This window comes from Carya illinoinensis, chromosome 3 (genome assembly GCF_018687715.1).
Source record: "Carya illinoinensis cultivar Pawnee chromosome 3, C.illinoinensisPawnee_v1, whole genome shotgun sequence".
Lineage (NCBI taxonomy): Eukaryota > Viridiplantae > Streptophyta > Magnoliopsida > Fagales > Juglandaceae > Carya > Carya illinoinensis.
The window spans coordinates 49,912,045-49,931,614 of record NC_056754.1 but is presented as its reverse complement, the minus strand read 5'-3'; the positions used below and the strand labels follow the sequence as shown (position 1 = coordinate 49,931,614).

General features: G+C 35.7%; 4 protein-coding genes across 12 annotated transcripts; 3 read left to right on the top strand and 1 right to left on the bottom strand.

Moving 5' to 3' along the window:
* Nucleotides 1-258: 258 nt before the first annotated feature.
* Nucleotides 259-1,068, top strand: LOC122305747 (myosin light chain kinase A-like). The gene is made up of 3 exons (XM_043118302.1): nt 259-400; nt 542-664; nt 882-1,068. Exons 1-3 carry the CDS (start codon nt 287-289, stop codon nt 912-914), a joined length of 270 nt encoding a protein of 89 aa, XP_042974236.1. The 5' UTR covers nt 259-286; the 3' UTR covers nt 915-1,068.
* A 1,522-nt stretch (nt 1,069-2,590) lies between these two features.
* LOC122305104 lies at nt 2,591-6,278 on the top strand. 3 transcript variants are annotated; one of them, XM_043117428.1, is made up of 4 exons: nt 2,591-2,780; nt 3,702-3,938; nt 4,747-5,861; nt 5,973-6,278. In XM_043117428.1, the coding sequence occupies exon 3, from the start codon at nt 4,805-4,807 to the stop codon at nt 5,816-5,818; it is 1,014 nt and encodes a 337-aa protein (XP_042973362.1). In that variant the 5' UTR covers nt 2,591-2,780; nt 3,702-3,938; nt 4,747-4,804; the 3' UTR covers nt 5,819-5,861; nt 5,973-6,278. The 3 variants fall into 3 exon arrangements, 2 of the variants coding, with proteins under 2 accessions (XP_042973362.1, XP_042973361.1); XR_006241035.1 differs by lacking the exon at nt 3,702-3,938 and having other exon boundaries at nt 4,747-5,870; XM_043117427.1 differs by lacking the exon at nt 3,702-3,938.
* A 951-nt stretch (nt 6,279-7,229) lies between these two features.
* LOC122305103 (deSI-like protein At4g17486) lies at nt 7,230-11,397 on the top strand. Of its 4 annotated transcripts, none has more exons than XM_043117426.1 (4): nt 7,230-7,619; nt 9,300-9,560; nt 10,743-10,823; nt 10,951-11,397. In XM_043117426.1, exons 1-4 carry the CDS (start codon nt 7,466-7,468, stop codon nt 11,082-11,084), a joined length of 630 nt encoding a protein of 209 aa, XP_042973360.1. In that variant the 5' UTR covers nt 7,230-7,465; the 3' UTR covers nt 11,085-11,397. The 4 variants fall into 4 exon arrangements, with proteins under 4 accessions (XP_042973360.1, XP_042973359.1, XP_042973358.1 ...); XM_043117425.1 differs by having other exon boundaries at nt 7,233-7,619; nt 10,948-11,397; XM_043117424.1 differs by having other exon boundaries at nt 7,233-7,619; nt 9,300-9,587.
* A 701-nt stretch (nt 11,398-12,098) lies between these two features.
* Nucleotides 12,099-18,463, bottom strand: LOC122305102 (acyl-protein thioesterase 2-like). Of its 4 annotated transcripts, none has more exons than XM_043117418.1 (11): nt 18,117-18,463; nt 17,690-17,860; nt 16,665-16,757; nt 16,435-16,549; nt 15,400-15,436; nt 15,210-15,279; nt 14,966-15,070; nt 13,538-13,688; nt 13,328-13,410; nt 12,578-12,671; nt 12,099-12,493 (listed from the first exon to the last, which is right to left on the bottom strand). In XM_043117418.1, the coding sequence occupies exons 2-11, from the start codon at nt 17,700-17,702 to the stop codon at nt 12,406-12,408; spliced, it is 849 nt and encodes a 282-aa protein (XP_042973352.1). In that variant the 5' UTR covers nt 17,703-17,860; nt 18,117-18,463; the 3' UTR covers nt 12,099-12,405. The 4 variants fall into 4 exon arrangements, with proteins under 4 accessions (XP_042973352.1, XP_042973356.1, XP_042973353.1 ...); XM_043117422.1 differs by having other exon boundaries at nt 17,730-17,860; XM_043117419.1 differs by lacking the exon at nt 17,690-17,860 and having other exon boundaries at nt 18,117-18,462.
* Nucleotides 18,464-19,570: the final 1,107 nt, after the last annotated feature.

The window sequence follows — 19,570 nt, the reverse complement described above, 5'->3', positions numbered from 1 at the left end:
CATATGTGTAATTATGCATTCTGGATTTGTCACTCAAGTAGGTTGAATCAGATGGAGCAATATTTACACATTGCTGGTCGCTCACCTAAGGCTAGCATATGAAGTTGTATCCCTAGAAATTGTTGTGCATTTTCTTAGTATGTTTCTTGCTGCATCTCAGTTCATCTTATTTTATATGTATGCTTGACTGGCAATTTGTTGGAAACCATTGAAGGAACCCGTTTCTCTAAATTTGCCAATTCTGAATCACAGGACAATTGATCGTAGGAAGAGGCTAATTATAGCAATGGATGCAGCCTTTGGTATGGAATATTTACATGGGAAGAATATTGTCCACTTTGATTTAAAATCTCACAACTTCCTTGTGAATATGAGGGACCCTCATCGACCAGTGTGTGAGGTAATCTTCTTATTTTGCTGGTTTTGATCAGAATTTCTTATCTGGTCTGCCTTTCTGTTTTGCTAAACTCGGTCTATGGTCCACGGTCTTCTCAGAAACTTTCATTGTTTTTACTGAAAAATCTACCATCAATCTTTTCAGATTGGTGATCTGGGCTTATCGAAAATTAAACAAAGGACGCTTGTATCTGGTCGGGTACGAGGAACTATACCATGGCTGGCTCCAGAGCTTTTGAATAGCGACGGCAGAATGGTTACCGGAAAGGTAAAGATGCTTATATAAGTTTTATTTCCTCAATTCATTATTATAATTTTTTCAAATTTCTATATAAAATATAATAAATAATTTAATTTTTTTAAATTTTAATATAAAATTAATATTAAAAAATTATATTATAATAATATTTTATTCATTATTATTTAAAATATCTCATATGTGTAACCAAACGGTACATCACTTTACTTTTCAAATGTGTTTTCAGCATTTTATGTTGATGTCTACTCATTTGGAATAGTCGTGGGAAATCTTGACGGGGGAGGAACCCTATGCAAACGTGCTTTCAGAGGAAATAATAGGTAACTTTTTAATTCAAAAATGAAAGTGGATATCTGTAACTCTTATTTTTTAACCATAATTGAGATGCTTAATTTTCAATAACTTTTAGCTATTTCATTCTATCTGGAGCCATGCATCTTTTGATAAATTCATGAGTTGGCAATATTTTCTAATCTGTAATCCACGCACCTATAGAGTCTGTGCTACTGACAACTTGATGATAGTAAAGAGGTCAAGAACATAGTTGTTAGCTCTTACCAGTGTTGGATCAATTTTTTGTTTTTGGTTTTGGTTTTGCAATCAAGATGGTATATTAACCGACAAGGTCCTTTGGATGGTATAAGCGGGTTCAAACTCCCAACCACTCGTAAAAAAAAAAAAAAGGAAAAAAAAAAAAAAAAAAAGTATATTAAGCGGCATACCATAGAACATCTAATTTTTTAATTTGCGATGTCATGACTCTAGGTTTTTAATGATGATAGATTGACTTAGGATTGGGAAATTTAATGCGTCAAGCGTTTGAATATATAAGAAATTACATTATAATTGCCACCCAAACTGAAAACACTTATTTTCCAAATCAATCAACGCTGACTAAAATTTGCTGGATAAATTTCAGCTGGTATAATTAAGGGGCTGGTGTGACCCCACATGGACATCATTAATGGAGAGGTGCTGGTCATCTGATCCCGACTCTCGGCCTACCTATTCAGAGATTGCAAAGGAGCTACGCACCATGTCAGCAGCCGTGAACATCAAGTGACAACAATTAGGTTTCATAATTTTGTAAATATTCTAGGATCATCATCGGTAACGGGGTGGCATGACGTGACATAGTTAATTTTGCCGTCCAAAGTCATGTCTGCTCTGATAATAACTCTTCCTTAATCAAGCCAGTTATTTTTTCAGAAACTGGTGCTATATGGAGTGTATAGAAGTTGATGTATGTGAAAATCAGAGCTATAGAGTTTGGTTTAATTTTGACTATTTACTCATCACTGAACAGGCAAGACCATGACTGAGCTTAGTGAATTGTAATGATTTGAGTAAGTAGATTAAGTTATGTAGAGCATATCTAAGATGGATTTTAACATGTTTAAAAGATGAATTTAGAGATATTTATAAAAAAATTAATAAAGATTATAAGTCCACATATAAAGAGATATTGAGTTGAAAAATATTATAAATTTTACGTATAAAGATGTTTTGAATTTAAATGAATTTAATAATTTAAAAATTGAGTATTTAAATATTAGATTTAATTTAAAATTAGACTGAATTGAGTTTCAATCAAATGAGACCTAAATGAATATTCTAAAAACTTTAATTGTTTCAAAATTTTGTTTTAAACCTGTCTTGGCGGTGTGTAGGATGCATATTGAATGGTATTTACCCTACACTGAAAATATACTTTAAAAGAAGTTCCATATTGAATGGTTAATATTAAGTACTAGAGTCTAGAAACCACCAAAAAGCAATATAATAATAATAATAATAATAATAATAATAATATTAGACCTTCAAATAGGCCAAAACGGCGCCGACTTCAAATAATAAACGTTTGAATTAAAAAGAAAAAGAAAAATAAAAAGAAAATAAAAAGCATTTTTATAAATAGCACCAGCGAACCCGTTTTGTCCACGTCAGGTCATTCCTTAAGTATGTAGCCCCTATAATCCTCTCAAGCGTTCCTAAAAATTCGCCTCTCGGTCTCTCTCTCTCGCTTAGGGTTCCTTACCGAATCGAATCGAATCTGTATCAGGAAGTGTTTGTTCCTAGAGAATCCGAGAAGCTTTAGTTCTTCCATCGGCTTCTCGGGCTTCTGGTAAATCTACTATACGATCTCTGATTTTTTACCAGCTCCGGGTTCGATTGTAATCGGATCTGCGAGTCTTTATTTTTGGTGCATCTGCGGGATGGTTGTCTGTACGGATCGGATTTTTTGGCGGCCGATGATGCACTTTGATTCGGTTTTGAAACGTTGTACCGGTTAGGGTTTGGGAGTTGGGGATTTTTTTAAGGTGGCTGTGTTTAGGAAAAATGATTATTTGGGGTTTGAGCTGGTTGTTTAGCTGAGGATGTGCGGAGAATGGTTGTTGTAGATATCACTTTGTTGTGAACTTTGTCTGTCTTGCTTTGTATGAGCTCAATTTCTGCAAATAATAGTTAATTCTTTGCTTGATGCTTGTAGTGGATTCGTTTATTTATTTATTTATTATTTATTTTATTTATTTATATATATTTTTAAATACCCTGAAAACTATTACGCGATAAAAGTTGGTTCTGATTAATAGCAGAGAACTCTGTTTGGAATCTTCTGGTCGTAGATTGAGTTTTACAGCTCAGTTTTTCCATATGCCGGGTTAAAATAAAATTACAGAAATTTCACAACTTTGGAAACCTAGCATTTACGATTTTATTCAGAACGGGGTACCGTTCTTCGTGTTTGTGCCAATGAGGCGATACCTTTCTGATAGATTTTATTGGGATCGTTGAAGCTTTAAGATGTTGATGTTGCCCATGTTAATTAAGTTAATTCGGATTCGTGCTAACAGATACTCTCTAAAGCCTATAACTTTAAAAGTTTTGGAGATTCTTCAAATTCTGCCACTCTCAAGCATGGAGAAAGAATATCGGTTTCTCCTTTTCGTTTTAGTTCAACTCTCTCTCTCTCTCTCTCTCTCTCTCTCTCTCTCTCTCTCTCTCTCTCTCTCTCACATATTAATTCTTCACTTCTCAAGTGTAGGATGGTAGTTTCATCCTGTTGGACACAATTTAACGGGTACATTTAGTCGCCTGTGAACTTTTAAGTTTTCAGAAATATCAATATTAACAAACGAAGGTGGGGGGCACTGAAGGAAGACTTCAAATCTATTACCCCAAGATTTCCCAAATGTCAATATGGTAACCAACCTTAAGGAGAAGGTCCAGGAGGATGCCAGTGATGGCAATGATGTAGCTGAGGATGTGGATTTAGGCGGAGGTAAAATGTTTGACCGATCTCAAGAAGTTGGTTATAAAGGCTTGTTGAGTTGTGTAGTCTTCATATAGTTCATCTTTATCATTCTACCCACGACGCATTGTTCAAGTATTCCGAGCAAATTCAAATCCAACGTGCTGTTTGCAAGAAGGCTACTATAATATATTTATGTTGTGATATAGACATGGTAGTACCCTGTTTTCAACAGCAGAACCATTCTATTGGATGTATGTCTCTCAGATTTTGCCAGTGCACTCTGAGCACTGCTTGACATATTTATTCTTTCCTTTGACATATTTCTGAGAAATTTTTTTGCTCACGCATTAAAACTTGCTGCTGCAGTTCATCATGAGATCTATGAAATTGAATGGAAGGTGGGATTATTGATCATCCATGGATATCATAATTTGCTTAGATATTTGCAAATCCATATAAGCTTTTGTTTGTTTGAATCCCACTGGGTGCAAACAGTCTCTAGGGGCTATAGGATTTTTGGGAGAGGGGGGGGGGGGGGGGGGGGAGGGGATTCCCATGAATTACCCGAGGTGCACTTGCGGGAAACTCCTCTCTAGTCGGGACGTTGTTACTTGACATCTGGTGCCAATCAAAAAATAAAATATTTCATAGACCTTTGCAATTTTGCAAACTCAGCATGTGCTTATTCAGGGGATTGTTTGGATCATTTGTAATTTAGGTTGAGTAATAATGTTTATTTGTTACTTTTTTGACTATACCAGCATTGCACAAAACCTTAATACTTCTTAGGTGCCAAGTGGTGTAGTTACTTATTTTGATGTCCTCTTTTTTGTAGTTTTCTTTACTTCTGCTACTTTTTGGAGGTGCCTGACTTCTTCTCAAGATTTTTCAACATGCCAAAGGAGAGGAGAGACCGTTCAATGTCTCGTGATGTGTACAGGGCATCTCCGTTTTCATGCAGTTCTAGTTGTGCTAGACGATCTTCACCAAGAATTCCTTTAGAAACGAAGGAAAACTTAAAGGAATGGGAAGAAGCTAGGTGCCCTGTCTGCATGGAACATCCTCACAATGCAGTTCTGCTAATCTGCTCATCACGTGAGAAGGGATGCCGACCATACATGTGTGATACTAGCTACCGCCACTCAAACTGTCTTGATCAGTTCCGAAAGTCATTTTTAGAAACCTCGTCAACAATGACAGGACCTGATGACACTCAACTTACTGCCCGCTTGTCTCCTAATGAAACATCAGAATTAACAGTTACTGAGGTGCAAGAAGAAAGAAGTGAGGAAGTGCACCCCCCTTTGCATCCCATCTCTTGTGAGAATCAGGAGCAACCAAAGTTAGTGTGCCCCCTATGTCGTGGACAGATACAAGAATGGATTGTTGTTGAGCCTGCTCGTCGTTTCATGAATGCGAAATTAAGGAGCTGCTCCTGTGAGACATGTACTTTCACTGGCACCTATACAGATCTCAGGAAGCATGCTAGGCTTGAGCACCCCCTTGTGCGCCCATCAGAGGCTGACCCAGAGCGTCAGCGTAATTGGAGGAGGTTGGAGCGACAGAGGGACCTTGGAGACTTGCTCAGCACACTTCAATCTTCATTTGGAGAGGAGAGGGGTGATGACAACATTTTGCCCATTGATGATGGGGGTTGGCTGACTGTATTCTTTCTTATTCGGGTTTTTCGACCTGGGTCTAGTCCAAGAAGCGGCAGCTGGTCTGGTACCTCGAGAACCAGAGCACAAATGAGCATTAGAAGGAGATCTAGTAGACTTTGGGGGGAGAGCTATGATGGAGAAACTGGATCTTCTTCCCGAGACGAGGACAATGACTCATCTGATGGTGGCTCAGTTCCTTGGAGGCGCCGATTGTGGCGGAGGACAACTCCAGATGAGGAGCCATAATTGCAGAACTTTGTGGGCACTGTTTCATTGTTTTTGTTTCAAGGTTTCAAAAGTATTGCTTTAAATCCATGAACCGTAGCTGCCAATCATTTTCCTTATCATTGATAATGCGACGAATATATTCATCCTAACTGCTTCTGTTGTGTATTTTCAGGTGGACAGAAGGGAAGAAGAGTTGGATGCATCGGAGTTCTGTTCCACTGGACGTGGGACAGTTTTGTTGATTAAAGTTGCTGGAATGTTACTAAAAGAAATTGTAATCTATAGAAAAGCTTTTAATTGAATCACATTTCTTTCCCTAGAATCTTTCCTTCATTTTGCCTTTTGCTGCAATTATATCAAAGTCTCTTTGAACAATGAAGCTTGTAATAAATATTTTCATTCTTGGCAGTACTTGGGCTGCTGCCAAGTTCCCTTCTTGGCTGTAGCCAAGGTCCTATTATCCATCCATGTTCATAAAGTTGGGTCTCCGTCCATTGGTGCTTGAAAGTGAATTGGCTAAAACCTGCAGTAATGAAACTCTCATCTGGGGAATACTGTAAAAGAGTTGGGCGATGTATTTATTATTAAGGTCAAAAGTATATGATCCCGTGGGAAATTATGATTTCTTTACCCAACTCTTCTTACTCTCTAATTCTCGAATCTTCATAAATTAAGATTCGGTTTGGCTGTTCAAATTTTTTATCTCAAATTTAAAATTCACATTTTATTATTATAATTTTAATAAATTTTCAAATAAAATATAATAAATAATTACTTTTTTTTTTAATTTTTTCAAATTCTAAAACAATAATAATATTAACATTTAATATTTGAATATTTTATCTTAAAATTCAAAATTTTCATCTAACTACCAAACTGAAAAATATTATATTTGACATAAATAACCAAAAAGTTCCACCATGTTTTTATATTTTTTTTATTTAAAAAATTAATTTACTTTATAGTGATTTTGCCTTTAGATTCTCTCGATTTTTTGTTCGAATTTGGAAGCTGCATGTCGAGAAAGAAAAACATAAAAATTTTCCCTACCTGTGTATCGTCTCCACTTAACCCGTGACCTTTTTCTCATTTATGACAAAATACAAGCTAGCTATAACTTTTAAAAGCAACTTATTTTTATTTTTTATGAGGGGTAACCACTTACAACAGAGACCTTCATCAACTGTATTTGAATTTTAGAAATGTGGGGGGCATTTTATTAAGAAATTTTATTTATATTTAATTTATATGATACGGTAGAAACTGTAAAAGTGTTCACTAATGTTAAATCTTAAGTGTCGTCTAATCTTTTGATGGAATCGAAGAAGGTTAGCTGGTGATGGCAATCATATGCCCAACTCGGAGAGCATTATTCTGGTGCTGTGTGCACAGAATCATAACTCATAAGCACCTTTCATCTCTGTCCTGACTGTCCCCCCCGCCCCCCCTCTCTCTCTGTCTCTCTCCATTTGCTACTTGCTGTTCCTCTTTTGCTTTAATTCCTCAAAAGTCCCCAAACCTTTTTCATCTCCTCCCCCCTCTGTGGCGGAGAGATATCTCTTATATCTCTTTCTTTCCCTCTGAGGCCTGAGAAGGAAACAAAAGCCAATAATTATTTTTTGGTGTATTTGGGCCTTCTATTTCTTTTCTTTTTGGTTGTGGAAGATGGGGTCAGAGAGCTCCTCGAACTCGACCTCTGAATGCGATGGGAACGTCAAATACAGAGAGACCCAGGTGGTGCTGAACGTATACGATCTCACCCCTCTCAACAATTACATGTCTTGGTTCGGTTTTGGGATCTTCCATTCCGGCATTGAAGGTTAGTTAGTTCGGTAATTATATGATATTGTGGCTTCCTTATTTTTATGCTCTCTGAAATCTTTTGGTCTTTGTTTTTTGTATGTTTTGGGTGTTTGCTTAGCTCGTTTCATTGTTTCTTGATGATGCTATCTTTGGATTTTCTTATTTTTTCTCTCTCATTCCATTTGCTTCAATTTCTCTCCTGTAGGCAATATATATTTTGTTTTTGTTTGATCTCCCCGCCTTCTTTTGGTCATTGATTTGTGAAGAGTAGATTTAAGTGGCTGTGTGGAAAGTTGGGAGAATTTGTGAGTTTTCTGAAATCATTATTTGAATGTTCCTTTCCATGAAGTTTCATCTAGTTACGCGCGGATTTTGAGTTAATTGATCTACATTTGATAACGAGAAGTTCCGAAATAAATGAGTTGTAGTGAACAGGCTTTCATTTATTTAAGACTTAGGTAGTTGATCTCAACTCATCTATTCATTACAATTTTCCCAACTTTTCACATAAAATATAATAAACAATTCAAAACAATAATAATATTACAAAATAATCTTCTAACAATATTTTATTCAACTTTCAATTTTCATCTCAACTCACTGCCCAAATCTCACCTTAGTGGTTCTCAACCAAACAAAATTATGAGTTTAATTTTTTTTTAGAATGCTATTGATGCATATACCTGCATGTGATGTTAAATATTTTTTTGCATGCCATTATAGCACTTCAGTTTGGTGGTAACTAATTAGAAAGTGGATTAAATATATTGGGTCGTGGTAATTTGGCAGTAGTTGTAGGGAAGGACTGGTGTTGCCAGAGGCCCTTCGGTCACATAATTGGGCTTGTTTAACTAACTAATCCTTCTACTTCCAATCAGCTGTAGAGGATACACTTTGTACACTACCGACATGGCATGTTTTGATCTGTAATAGAAGTTTAAAATTTAATTCTCTTACAAATCAAACCGTCATGTCAGTGGTATCGAGGTTGTAAATATAATTATTGATTAAAAAATAATTCTTTTGATCTCTTGCAAATATAGTTCTTTTGATTAAAAAATACATCTTAGGTGAGCCAATTGCCTTTCAATGTAAAATTCAATTGTTCGCCTTGAAGAAAATGTGAAATATTGTACATTTTTCAGAAAACAATAGGAGGGAAGTTCCTGTAGAGCAGTAAAAAAATTAATTTACCCCAAAAGAACTCAATTCAACTGACATACTTGAACAGTTCAGTTGAGTCAATTTTGATATTCTTATAATATGGAAATGCAGTTATCCTGTTTCATTATTCAATCCTCCTATGTATTTACGTCTACCAGAATCTAGAAGGGTGAAATTATAATTCTTTTGTCTAACTGCCTAAAGTGGGATGTGTTTTTCTCTCTCTCTTCTTTTTTGGTCTAATCAACTGGATAGAGAAACAGAGAGATTTGTGTAATTGAGTTCTATATCCGAAGTCTGTTCTATCAAAACCAAAGTTTGTTCTATCAAAACCAAAGTTTCCAACTTATGAGAGATTGTGGTTTCTATTTGAGATGTCTTGGAGCATGTGTTTAAAGCAAGGTTTACAATCTTCTTTTTTGAAGACTAGTGAAGTGTTGACGTGAATTTTTCCTTGAATTTTTTTTATTATTAGTTTTGGCTGTTATTAATAAGTCTAAATACACTATCCATATCATTTCTTTATGGACAGTCCATGGTAAGGAGTATGGATTCGGGGCTCATGACTTCCCAGCAAGTGGAGTTTTTGAAGTGGAGCCAAGGACTTGCCCAGGTTTTGTTTACCGGTGTTCTGTCCCATTAGGCCGCATAACTATGCTTCCATCAGAATTCCGTGTATTTATTGAGAATGTGGCATCAGAGTACCATGGGGATACCTATCACCTCATTTCCAAGAATTGCAACCATTTTACAGATGACATTTCATGGAGACTGACAGCAAAACACATCCCAGGTTGGGTGAATCGGCTTGCCCGACTAGGTACAAAGAATTTTACATCTTCTCTTCATTATTACATTCCTTAACTCACTTCTTGTTCTCTCCCTCCCTCTCTCTCACACAAACATTTTTGTTTGATTTTTTTTTTTTTCCTGTCCTGTTGATGGATCAGAATAGATGCAATCAGCTTCGTTTTTTTTAATATAAGTAGATGCAATCAGCTTCATTGCTGCAGTTAAGAGTTTTAAAACACTAGACCTTCATGTCCACTCAAGGCTGTTAGCCCTGTCACCAACATTTAAAGTGATTCATTTTGATATTCATCTTTTTGTAAATGAATGTAGTTGGTAATTTGTACAGGGACTACAGTTAATTCCCCTAAAACGATATAATTTCAGAAAACTCAAATATGACCAAAAGAGTTGGTTTACTGTAGCTAAGAGTCTTTTATTTTATTTTTTATTTTTACATTTACATAATCCAATGAGAGTTCTCAGTTTGGCAACAAATTACTTCCTAACTTTTAAATAAACATTTTGATCCTTGTCCTCTTAACTTCAGTCATTTATCCTTCCCTTATAAATTCATCAGACTCACTATAAAATGCAGAGTCACATTTGTTCACGTGTCACAAAAATGAAAAGTGAAAAATATTTAAAAATTAAAAATGTCTAAATTGAAAAAATAAAAAATTTGGCGCCACCACATAGCAGATCATATCCAAAGTGAGTCATATTAAATCACTTCAGTTTGTAAACTTCTGTCAAGAATATTCGAACTCAAGCCAGACGATTTGGAACTTATTTGAAGCTTCACAAACCCCACCACCGTTTGATGACTGAATTTCTTTCTTTGGAAACAATTATTTGGAAGAAAATGAGTAGCTTATCTTTAGATTCTTTACGTCACCAATCCTATGCCTTGACTTCTTGCATAAGGATTGATTTTCAATTGGTGGCCATGTGTGAAAACTTTCTTGGAATGAAGATGAACCATGTTTTTAGAAGCATTTTTAATTTATTAGTTTGCTTGTGGGTTGTCTTTTCCATGTTCTTTGATCTTTCCTTTTTCCTGGAATGTGAAACAAGTAGCACGGGTATTGATATTTATGATTGCCACACACACATGATGTCGTTATTCTTAAGTCGTTATTCTTAAATATAACATGGAGATTATAACTCAACTTTTTTTTATCAGGTGCTTTATGTAGTTGTCTGCTTCCTGAAAGCCTTCAAGTATCTACTGTCAAACAGCAGCCTGAGTACCACGACTGTTCAGGTGAGCACCCTTTTTTGAAACCTGTTATCTGTATAAGTTAGTTTGACTCTATATCTAGTCCATATATTCAATGGCTTCCTTTACCATAGAGTGTTTTGGTTGCTTTCGTGGTTGTTTGTTTTAGAAGAAGATGGTACAGAATCTCTGTCGATCACCACTGCACACGAGTCAACAGAGATTGATGATGATCAAGAGAAGTGTCTGCTGTCCCCAATGGCTGTAAGCGGTGATGTGGCCTTTGTTAAAGAGGTACACAAGTGAAACTAGGCTGCTTTACTGAACAGGGGAATATAATCCATTGTTCCCATTGCTTGCATGTAAAACTTTTTGCTTGACTTGCTGTAATTGTTTCATTTTTCCCTCATTTTTCCACTTTTTATCCTTTTATGTTTCTTTCATCTGTTGAGAACTGAAAATCATGAACTCTTATAATTGGTCATTTTTCTACGGATGTTTTGTTCCGTATGGCGGTTTTTGTGGAGGGGAAATGACATCTCTACTGAACATGGCTGTCTACTTCAGTTTCGTGAAGCAATTTGATGAAAATGAGTGCCGGAAATTTTTGTCACCAAAACTGCTGTGTGCATATATATATATATAAGGGGGATTACCCTCTCCTTCCCTGTTTCAGGCTGGATTCGATTCCAGTTCTATAATCTATTGTTTGATGACAAGAGTTCAGAAGGTGGAGCTAGCTGACCTACAGGCTACAAGGAAACTCCCATGCCATTTAAACCGCACGGTTGTTCCAATGCATGCAACAAATGTGTTTTTGGTGTTGGTGTAGATTTCCACTTCCATGCAAGTCTTGGCTATATATATAATAAGTCATTAAACTTTATTGTCTCTAAATGGTAAGGCTGAGGTTGACATGAACCTAAAATATGGACCAAGTCTGTAAACGACATTGGAATTCTGCACTTTTGAATATTACGAAACTAGGAATACAATGCATGTAAAGCAAGAGCAACCAAGACACTGGAGGAGGATTTATAGCTCATTACCGAATAACATAAGAAGTTTCTTTCTTCCAGCCAAACAGGGAACGGAGCAGACACGACAATGGCTTCTATTTAAGTCTTGACACTCATAATGTCGGAAGCAGCTTTTTTTTTTTTTTCCCCTCAGAAATGATAGTAATGCCACAATGCATCTTTAATCTGTTCCAGACTGGGATTGGAGTGTCCGCTGTAAATTTCAAGCTATTTTAATTTTGTAAATAATAATAATAATAATAATATCTCGGGTCCGGATGTATAGATCAATCAGAAGAGGTTACCAGCCAATGTAGTCTATAGATAAGTCGGATATCATAAATGAGACAGAACCAGCAGATACTGTTCAGATGGCAGATGGAATGCCTTTAAATATTCAATTCCAAACAGCTTTTTAATTACCCCAAATAAATGGCATTGCAGTTCACAAATATGGCTTGTCCAGGTGCCAACCAACCAAAACAATATCCAACAACACCCAATGTTGCTCCTTAGGTACCCATATTTGTTGCTAACAACTGTAGACATACTTGCTCTTTGGTTTCTTGTTCTTGCTCACTTGCTGTTACTCGAAATCTTACATCATCTTATGAAGAGGCCCCCTCAAGAGTCAACTTTGAAGTTAGCCAAGTGCAGAATTCATCCATCTCTTCAGGGATTGTGTAGTGACCAAGCCTGCATGTTCAAACAAAACTCTAAGATTGCTCCAGATTTATCAAAATTCACAAATTGCTTTGCTGGTAATCTCCAACTGCATACCCATTATAGCTTTTGAATGTCACGTCCTGAAATCCACATGAACTCAAGGACCGCGAGGATTTCTCACCAAATTTATAAAGAACCACATCATCGGCTGAAACAAACAATACGTGTATCAGTTTATGTGTAGTTACCCCATAATAGCTGCCATGCTAGTGCTTGGATCATGGCAAATCCTTCAACGCAAAAGTTGGAACTACAACTATGCATCACTAGCATTGATGATCAACATTTTAGCACAAATTGTTCACATCGGGGTAAATACAAGAGTAGGAAGCCACTAGTTTAGCTAAAGATTCAATTTCCCAGCAATTAAGAAATGGTGGTAAATATCGTGCCACAAAAATATAATCCAGCTTGCCCCAAGGTATACTTCTATGCACTTCAAATATTAGGTCACAATCAAAAAATAGTTTTTAGAAAATGTTTAAAGAGAAAAACAAGACTTCGTTTTGCCTGTTTGGACCCCTGAGCCTAACGAAAAACCGCCAGGCATGACGTCTAACTCCTAAAGTTTTGAATTGATCTCAGGTAGAATAGCAAGTATGCTGGAGGAAGTATTAATTGGCTTTAGATAAGACAAGCATCTCATTCCAATTAATATCCCTAACAAAATGGGTGCTGCATTAACTCTTCATTACACCAGTACTTACAGAGAGAAGCATATAATTTCAACTCCTTGTAAATGAAGAAACCTGTAAATCCAAAATAAACCCGTAACATTTGAATATTCCAAAAAATTGTGAATACCTTTGCCATGACAGAGCAAAATGGGCAAGGACGCAGCACGCCTAACAGCTTCATCCACCCCTTGTATCTTGTTCGCTAAGGTCCTGGGAAGAATATAACTCAACCATGGGTATCAAAATTAAAGAAAAAAAAATTAAATAAAAAAAAAAAAGAAGAAAAGAAAAGAAAAGAAGAATTGAGATGAGAAGGGTGGCTTGTAGGGATGCAAACTTTGAACAAGGAAGCCAGCCACTCAGTCCAACAACTGCACTTAATTGGGCTGGGTATGGATTGCCGTTTCCATATTTCCCTTGAGTAAAGCAAGAGGCAGAATATAGTGCAGTAGCTGCACCCATACTGAAACCTCCAACACCAAGTTTAACTGTAAAAAATAAACAGAGAGCACTGTCAAAATTATGCAACAAAATAGGCAGCACTTCACAAAATTATAAAGCCAAGGTCACATCAAGACATCAAAAGGGTATTAAATTTATTTCTCGTAGCATTAGAAAGTATAGATTAATCCCTCAGAAGATTTGCAGCATAAAATGCACCTTGGTGAAAAAGAAAAATTTTACGGCAGAAATTTGCAAATTACCCCTTAACCTCTGCAACAAGCAAAAAGATCCACCGGGGCATCACCCAAGCCATTCCACTCCTACTAAACACTCCATACCATAACACCATAGCCACCTCACAATGTAAGAGCAAATGATCCACCGATTCACTAGATTTTTTACATAAGAAACACCAATCCATAACAATTAAACCACGCTTCCTAAGGTTGTCCAAAGTCAGAATTTTCCCTAAAGTAGCAGACCAGCCAAAGAACGCAACCTGTGAAGGCACCTTGCTTTTCCAAATACTTTTCCAAGGAAAGTTCTTTCAGCTCTGGGAAATCAACTATGCTCTTTTCAAATCATAAATAGAGCAAGATGAAAGTATTTAATATCAAAGAGATCATTGCTTTCAACAAGTCAAAAACTTATATCCTGTGCTCTCAGTGCATTGTGCAATTCAAAAAGTGATAATCTAGTATAAATACAATGCTTGCACATACATTTAAAAAGAAAAAATTACTTGAAGAGAAGGCGGAAACAAAGTGCTATGTGAAAATAGACATGCACCAGATCAGCTCATATGCACGCTAAAACAATTTCAAACAAGGCAATTAAGGCAAAGCCAATCACCACACATAAATGAAGTCGAAATGAAAAAGGGGGCAAAATATTGTTCCTAGGCTCTATCACAGACTTTGCTCTAGATAATAAGAGCCTTTCTGATTAGCTCATAGAGATGAAACCCTAGAAAAGAACCCATAAAAGAAAAAATTTATCTAATATGGAGTGCATTTCCAAGTTCTGTCAAGACCAGCGGCATTTAACATCTTACACTTTATGTGATCATCAAGAAAACATAAAGGGAAAATAAAAAGGAAGCCTGACATCTTGAAACTGGACAGAGCTTTGAAAGAGAAAAGAAAACAGGAAACAGCAAGTGTTAAGACTGGCTGTTGCAAGATTCCAATGCTCGAGACTGCCAGCAATCAATGGAGCATTAGTGTGCTGCACATTATTGTGTTCACGAAAGCTTTTCAACCAGAAAATTCAAAATTGCAGCATCATCACACATACGATAAAGCTCCAGAAGAAAACCTACTGTCTGCAGGTTCTGTTGACAACAAATTTGCAACATGTGCTGCTGAAGCATCCAAACCCTCTAAGTCATCAGGAGCATCTTCAGACAGGTCTCCCACATCAAACCCTGATTTAAGTCATGGTACATGTTGGATTAATATTAGGAATAGCAAAACTCTAGTGTTCCAACACAATGCACTTTCCACTCTTTATGAGCAGTGAAAGTGGAAGAAATATAACCGCATCTTCATAGCAAGTAAACTTACAAGCGGTGGAAGGAAAGCCACCGAAAACAGTAATTGGCTGGGTAGGAGCAGTTGGGCATATCCATTTTATCTGATATCATAACCAAAAATATGTGAAATGTTAATGAAACAAAGTTTATCCTCCAATTTCTGGAGTATAAAAGTTTAAAGTTGAGAGTTTTGATGTATACTTAAAATTGCTTATCCTTACATTTGGAAGAGGAAGGGTCTCCAGTAGCTGGGACCAGCTGCCAAAAAGAGGGGAAAAAAGAACCAAAACACACGAAAATCAGACAACCATTGAACCAGAAATGTGAAAAATCAATTATTAGTGCTTCCAGTCAGATGTATATGAATTCCAAAATGCACTCATCTTAAACTAGTGTTCAGAAAAAATTAACTTGACCCAAGTAAAGGTTGTGACAAAAACAATGGAAACATAGTGGGCTGATTCCATTTCAAATTGAATTGGAAACATCTGTTACAATATAAAGATGGACAAAATAATATCCATTGACATTGGAATTTAGTATTACAAATACAGCTGAAGCTAAAACAAATTAACACAAGCCATTTGTACTGAACCACAACCAATGCCAACATGCATGCACACATGTCAACAGACCCTTTTCTATCCTGATTTAAGAACTGATGTTGACAACCCAACTATGCATCAAAACATGAATTTGACTACGGTTCGTATATATTACTCAACAGAGAGACTTGCAGTACATAAAATACTATAGGTCAATGAGTCATTATGTCCATGATTTCCTTTGCAAGTCCTTAAAACACGAGGTCAACGAGTCATAATTTTTCCATGATTTCCTTTCCTTTATTAAACAGTTATCTGGTCAATCAAAATATGATTACAGGAGGAAATGGAAGTTCTAGAACCTGACCTCTCTTGAGGGGACAAACAAAACAATGTACAAGCATTAATGCCCATATTATTATCCCAGGTGAGCAACAATAGTCTTAAAGATTTTTTGATGGGGGAACGTGGGAATCGAGAATATGAAGCACAAAAATGTGATTTTGTTTTTGAAAACTCAATTTTGTTTTTAATAATTCTCTAGAAAGTGGAGATGCAAACCATTGGAAGGAAACACTCTACACTTAATGATGCCTCAAATTTTGTTTCACCTAAAAGTACAGAAAACAAAACACAAGCTGATAATATGGAATATACCAATACTAGAAAAACCACCTTAAACATCAACTAGACAAAGCAATGGAATATTACCTTGAGCCATTATCACCAAGGCCGTGTAGCCAAACTACAGTGGCTTGGTGTTTACCTTTAGGTCTCACCACATAGGTCCTTCCGAACTCAACTAACCTCCTAGCAGTTCGACCACCTCAAGTATATTCGCAATGAAATTCGATGGAAAAAGATGAAGAACAGTAAGAATTACAACCCCAATATCATCTTTATCAGACTAAAGCAAATTGGAGCAAGGGAAATAAACAAACCAGAACCCACTGAAGGGCCAGTAAAGCTCATCTTAGCCCCCAAGAAAATTGCACTAACCAAACCAGCTATAGTAATTGAGAGTGGAACAGATCCTGCACAATGGAAACATAAGTGCTCTTGTTTACTATATAGATCCAATGTTGTAGATCGATAAGAAGCTCTTAATAAATAATCACTTGGATGCTCTCCTGGTGCCTACAGTGATCAGGCCCTCTATCAAATTTTTTTTAAAGTTTTAAAGAGAGAGAGAGAGAGAGAGAGAGAGAGAGAGAGAGAGAGAGAGAGAGAGAGAGAAGAAAAGGAAAGAATGACCATTTAGGGCACCAAAGTTGACATCTCGAGGGATATTTTACATTATCAAATACGTTAAAGTCTAAATGCTTCTCGATCCTTTAGTATATAGGTGGCCTCAAACCATGTGACCGACCAAACATATAAATGGATATGCAAAAACAAGAATTCGTAATATAACATGTATGCAGAAAGAGAAGGAGAATGAGTCAACCATAACTTCTCCCCTTTTGTTTAATTTACATAATCACATTGTTACTTATCAAAAAAAAAAAAAAACATAATCACATTGTGTTATTCCAGATATTTTAATGAGTCATTTAAACTCTAAAAGAAAAATAAATGGATACAATTGGAGGCACGTCAGTTTTCTGGAAAATAGAAAATTATTTCCATTTTTTCACTAATATATTGTATCTGTAAAAGCTCCATTTTTTCACTAATATATTGTATCTGTAAAAGCATTTGCTCATGCATACATGCAAGCCTGCCCATCTGTTTTTTTAAAAAAAAAAGGAATTAATGAGTCATTTAATTCCTAGCTACTTTCTAATATCAAACATGGAGGAACCATGTAATTTGCATTACAGAAGTACTAGTACTGCTTTTAAAAACAAAATAGCCATCATGATTGCTTGAAAAGCAAGAAAAATGAACTCCCAAATTACTAACCAAGCACAAGAATTTCTTGACATAACACCAAAATATATTGCAAACAAGACTAGCTAATTTCCTAAAAATGGCATCGTAAGGAATAAGTAAAAAATGAGGACTGGAACAGAGCCAGTGCGAAGTTCCCAGAGATTGTCAAGCTCGCGTAGAATGTCGAAAATCTTTCCGAATCTCAAGCCTTAACCCATGATTGAAGAATGAGGCGATCAATAAACTTCACAAGAACTCCTCACTACGAAGAAGAAATATTCATTAAAACAACCAACACAATTACACCTAATCAAAATTCAAAACCCCAAATAAAAAACGATAATAAACCCAGTTCTACCCGGTACTCAATAAACAAAGCTTCAACTCCGATTAATTCCAAACACAGACAGCGGCTCACGCACAAGATTATCGCACAACAGAGACATAAATGGAAACGAATCAAAGAATTAAGGATAAATTCCAAATCGGATTTTAGGGATTTAGCGACCAGCACAAACCTTAATCACTACCGCAGAGGCTCCGAGGCAACACCAACACAATCTCTCTCTCTCTATCTCTCAGTTCTCAACTTTCCGTTGGTAATATTATCACCTTGTGCGTGTTTTTGTCGGTTTCATACTGGCTGTCTACTCGTTGCAGCTGCACGCATGGCCTACAAGGATCCCTCTATCAGAACAAACTCCGGTGTAAAGCGCACACATATACGATCATTTTCAACCGTCGATTCGAATGTTACGGAGTCTTCGAGAAAATGTAACGGATGTACCCCAGCTGTTGATAAATAACAGCGAGTAGACAGAGTTTCAGAATCCGTTTTCCATACACAAGACTTACCCCCATTACCATGGCTGGGAAGGCTTTTTCAGCTAGACTGGTCCCAACTCAGCAACTCTTATTTATTTGTTTTCCTATTAATTAATTAATTAGTTAGTTATATATATAATATATAATATTGCCCCCTGATATTGGAGTGGAACTGTTTAAAATTTGGCAAAGTCAGGTAAATTTTGAATAGATAATAAGGTTTTAAATAAAATTTGAATAAAATATTATTAGAATATTATTTTTTTAATTAATATTATTATTTTAAAAATTAAAAATATTAAATTATTTATTATATTTTATGTAAAATTTTTTAATAAATTATAATGATGAGATGAGATAAGACGACATCGTTTCTATATCCACAATAGACATTATTAACCATAACTGACCTTCCTGTTAAAAAAAAAAATTGTGAATTGCTTATGGGGAAGAGATGTCTTTAATCAAAGTAATCAAAATTTTCTAGTCTTATCCAATGTTTTCATTCTCTCTCTTTTATGAAATATCTTTTCCTTTCTTTGTTAAAATGTGAGGTGTAAAGATTTTCCTCTTTTTTATTTTTTAGTAATCATACATGTACAACTATTTTATAATCATTTATACAACTATATTTTAAAAAAAGAGCATTTATATAAAGTGATGTTATTTTTTAATTTAAAATATAATTATATAAAAAGTTATAAAAAAATTATATGTCTATCGTTTTTCTATTAGAATAATCAAATCATATAAAAAAAAATGACCTCTTTTAATTTTATTTGATTTTTTTTTCTTTTTATTATTATTATTATTGTTGTTGTTGGTGGCGGTGGAAAAGTAATTGGTAGTTGGACCACATTATCTCCAAGAAATTGCATAGTCCCAACATGATGTCTACATTAGGAAGATCATCAATCATCATCTTGATTTGTTTTTATTGTTTTTTTAGTTGGAGTGTATTCAGAATAAGCTCGATGAATTGACAATTCAAATTACCTCCTTCTCCACCCTCCATCATCATCTTGTGTGTTGCCACGTATTCAATCATTCAAAAGGGTAAATATTCATGCAAATATTTTTATAAAATAACTCTTCTTATCAGTCATTATTTATCCTCCACACTTCACATTTTATGAAAAATATTCAT

Bases quoted from the DNA above. Each gene is read 5' to 3' on its own strand.
- LOC122305747 (XM_043118302.1), top strand. From the start codon at position 287: ATGGATGCAGCCTTTGGTATGGAATATTTACATGGGAAGAATATTGTC. The intron at 401-541 runs GTAATCTTCTTA...CAATCTTTTCAG, and splicing joins CTCATCGACCAGTGTGTGAG to ATTGGTGATCTGGGCTTATC. The intron at 665-881 runs GTAAAGATGCTT...ATGTGTTTTCAG, and splicing joins GCAGAATGGTTACCGGAAAG to CATTTTATGTTGATGTCTAC.
- LOC122305104 (XM_043117427.1), top strand. From the start codon at position 4,805: ATGCCAAAGGAGAGGAGAGACCGTTCAATGTCTCGTGATGTGTACAGG.
- LOC122305103 (XM_043117423.1), top strand. From the start codon at position 7,466: ATGGGGTCAGAGAGCTCCTCGAACTCGACCTCTGAATGCGATGGGAAC. The intron at 7,620-9,299 runs GTTAGTTAGTTC...CTTTATGGACAG, and splicing joins CTTCCATTCCGGCATTGAAG to TCCATGGTAAGGAGTATGGA. The intron at 9,588-10,742 runs GTACAAAGAATT...TTTTTTTATCAG, and splicing joins GAATCGGCTTGCCCGACTAG to GTGCTTTATGTAGTTGTCTG.
- LOC122305102 (XM_043117418.1), bottom strand. The intron at 15,437-16,434 runs GTAATATTCCAT...TCTTTTTGGCAG, and splicing joins CTTGGTGATAATGGCTCAAG to CTGGTCCCAGCTACTGGAGA. The intron at 15,071-15,209 runs GTAAGTTTACTT...GACTTAAATCAG, and splicing joins TGGCTTTCCTTCCACCGCTT to GGTTTGATGTGGGAGACCTG.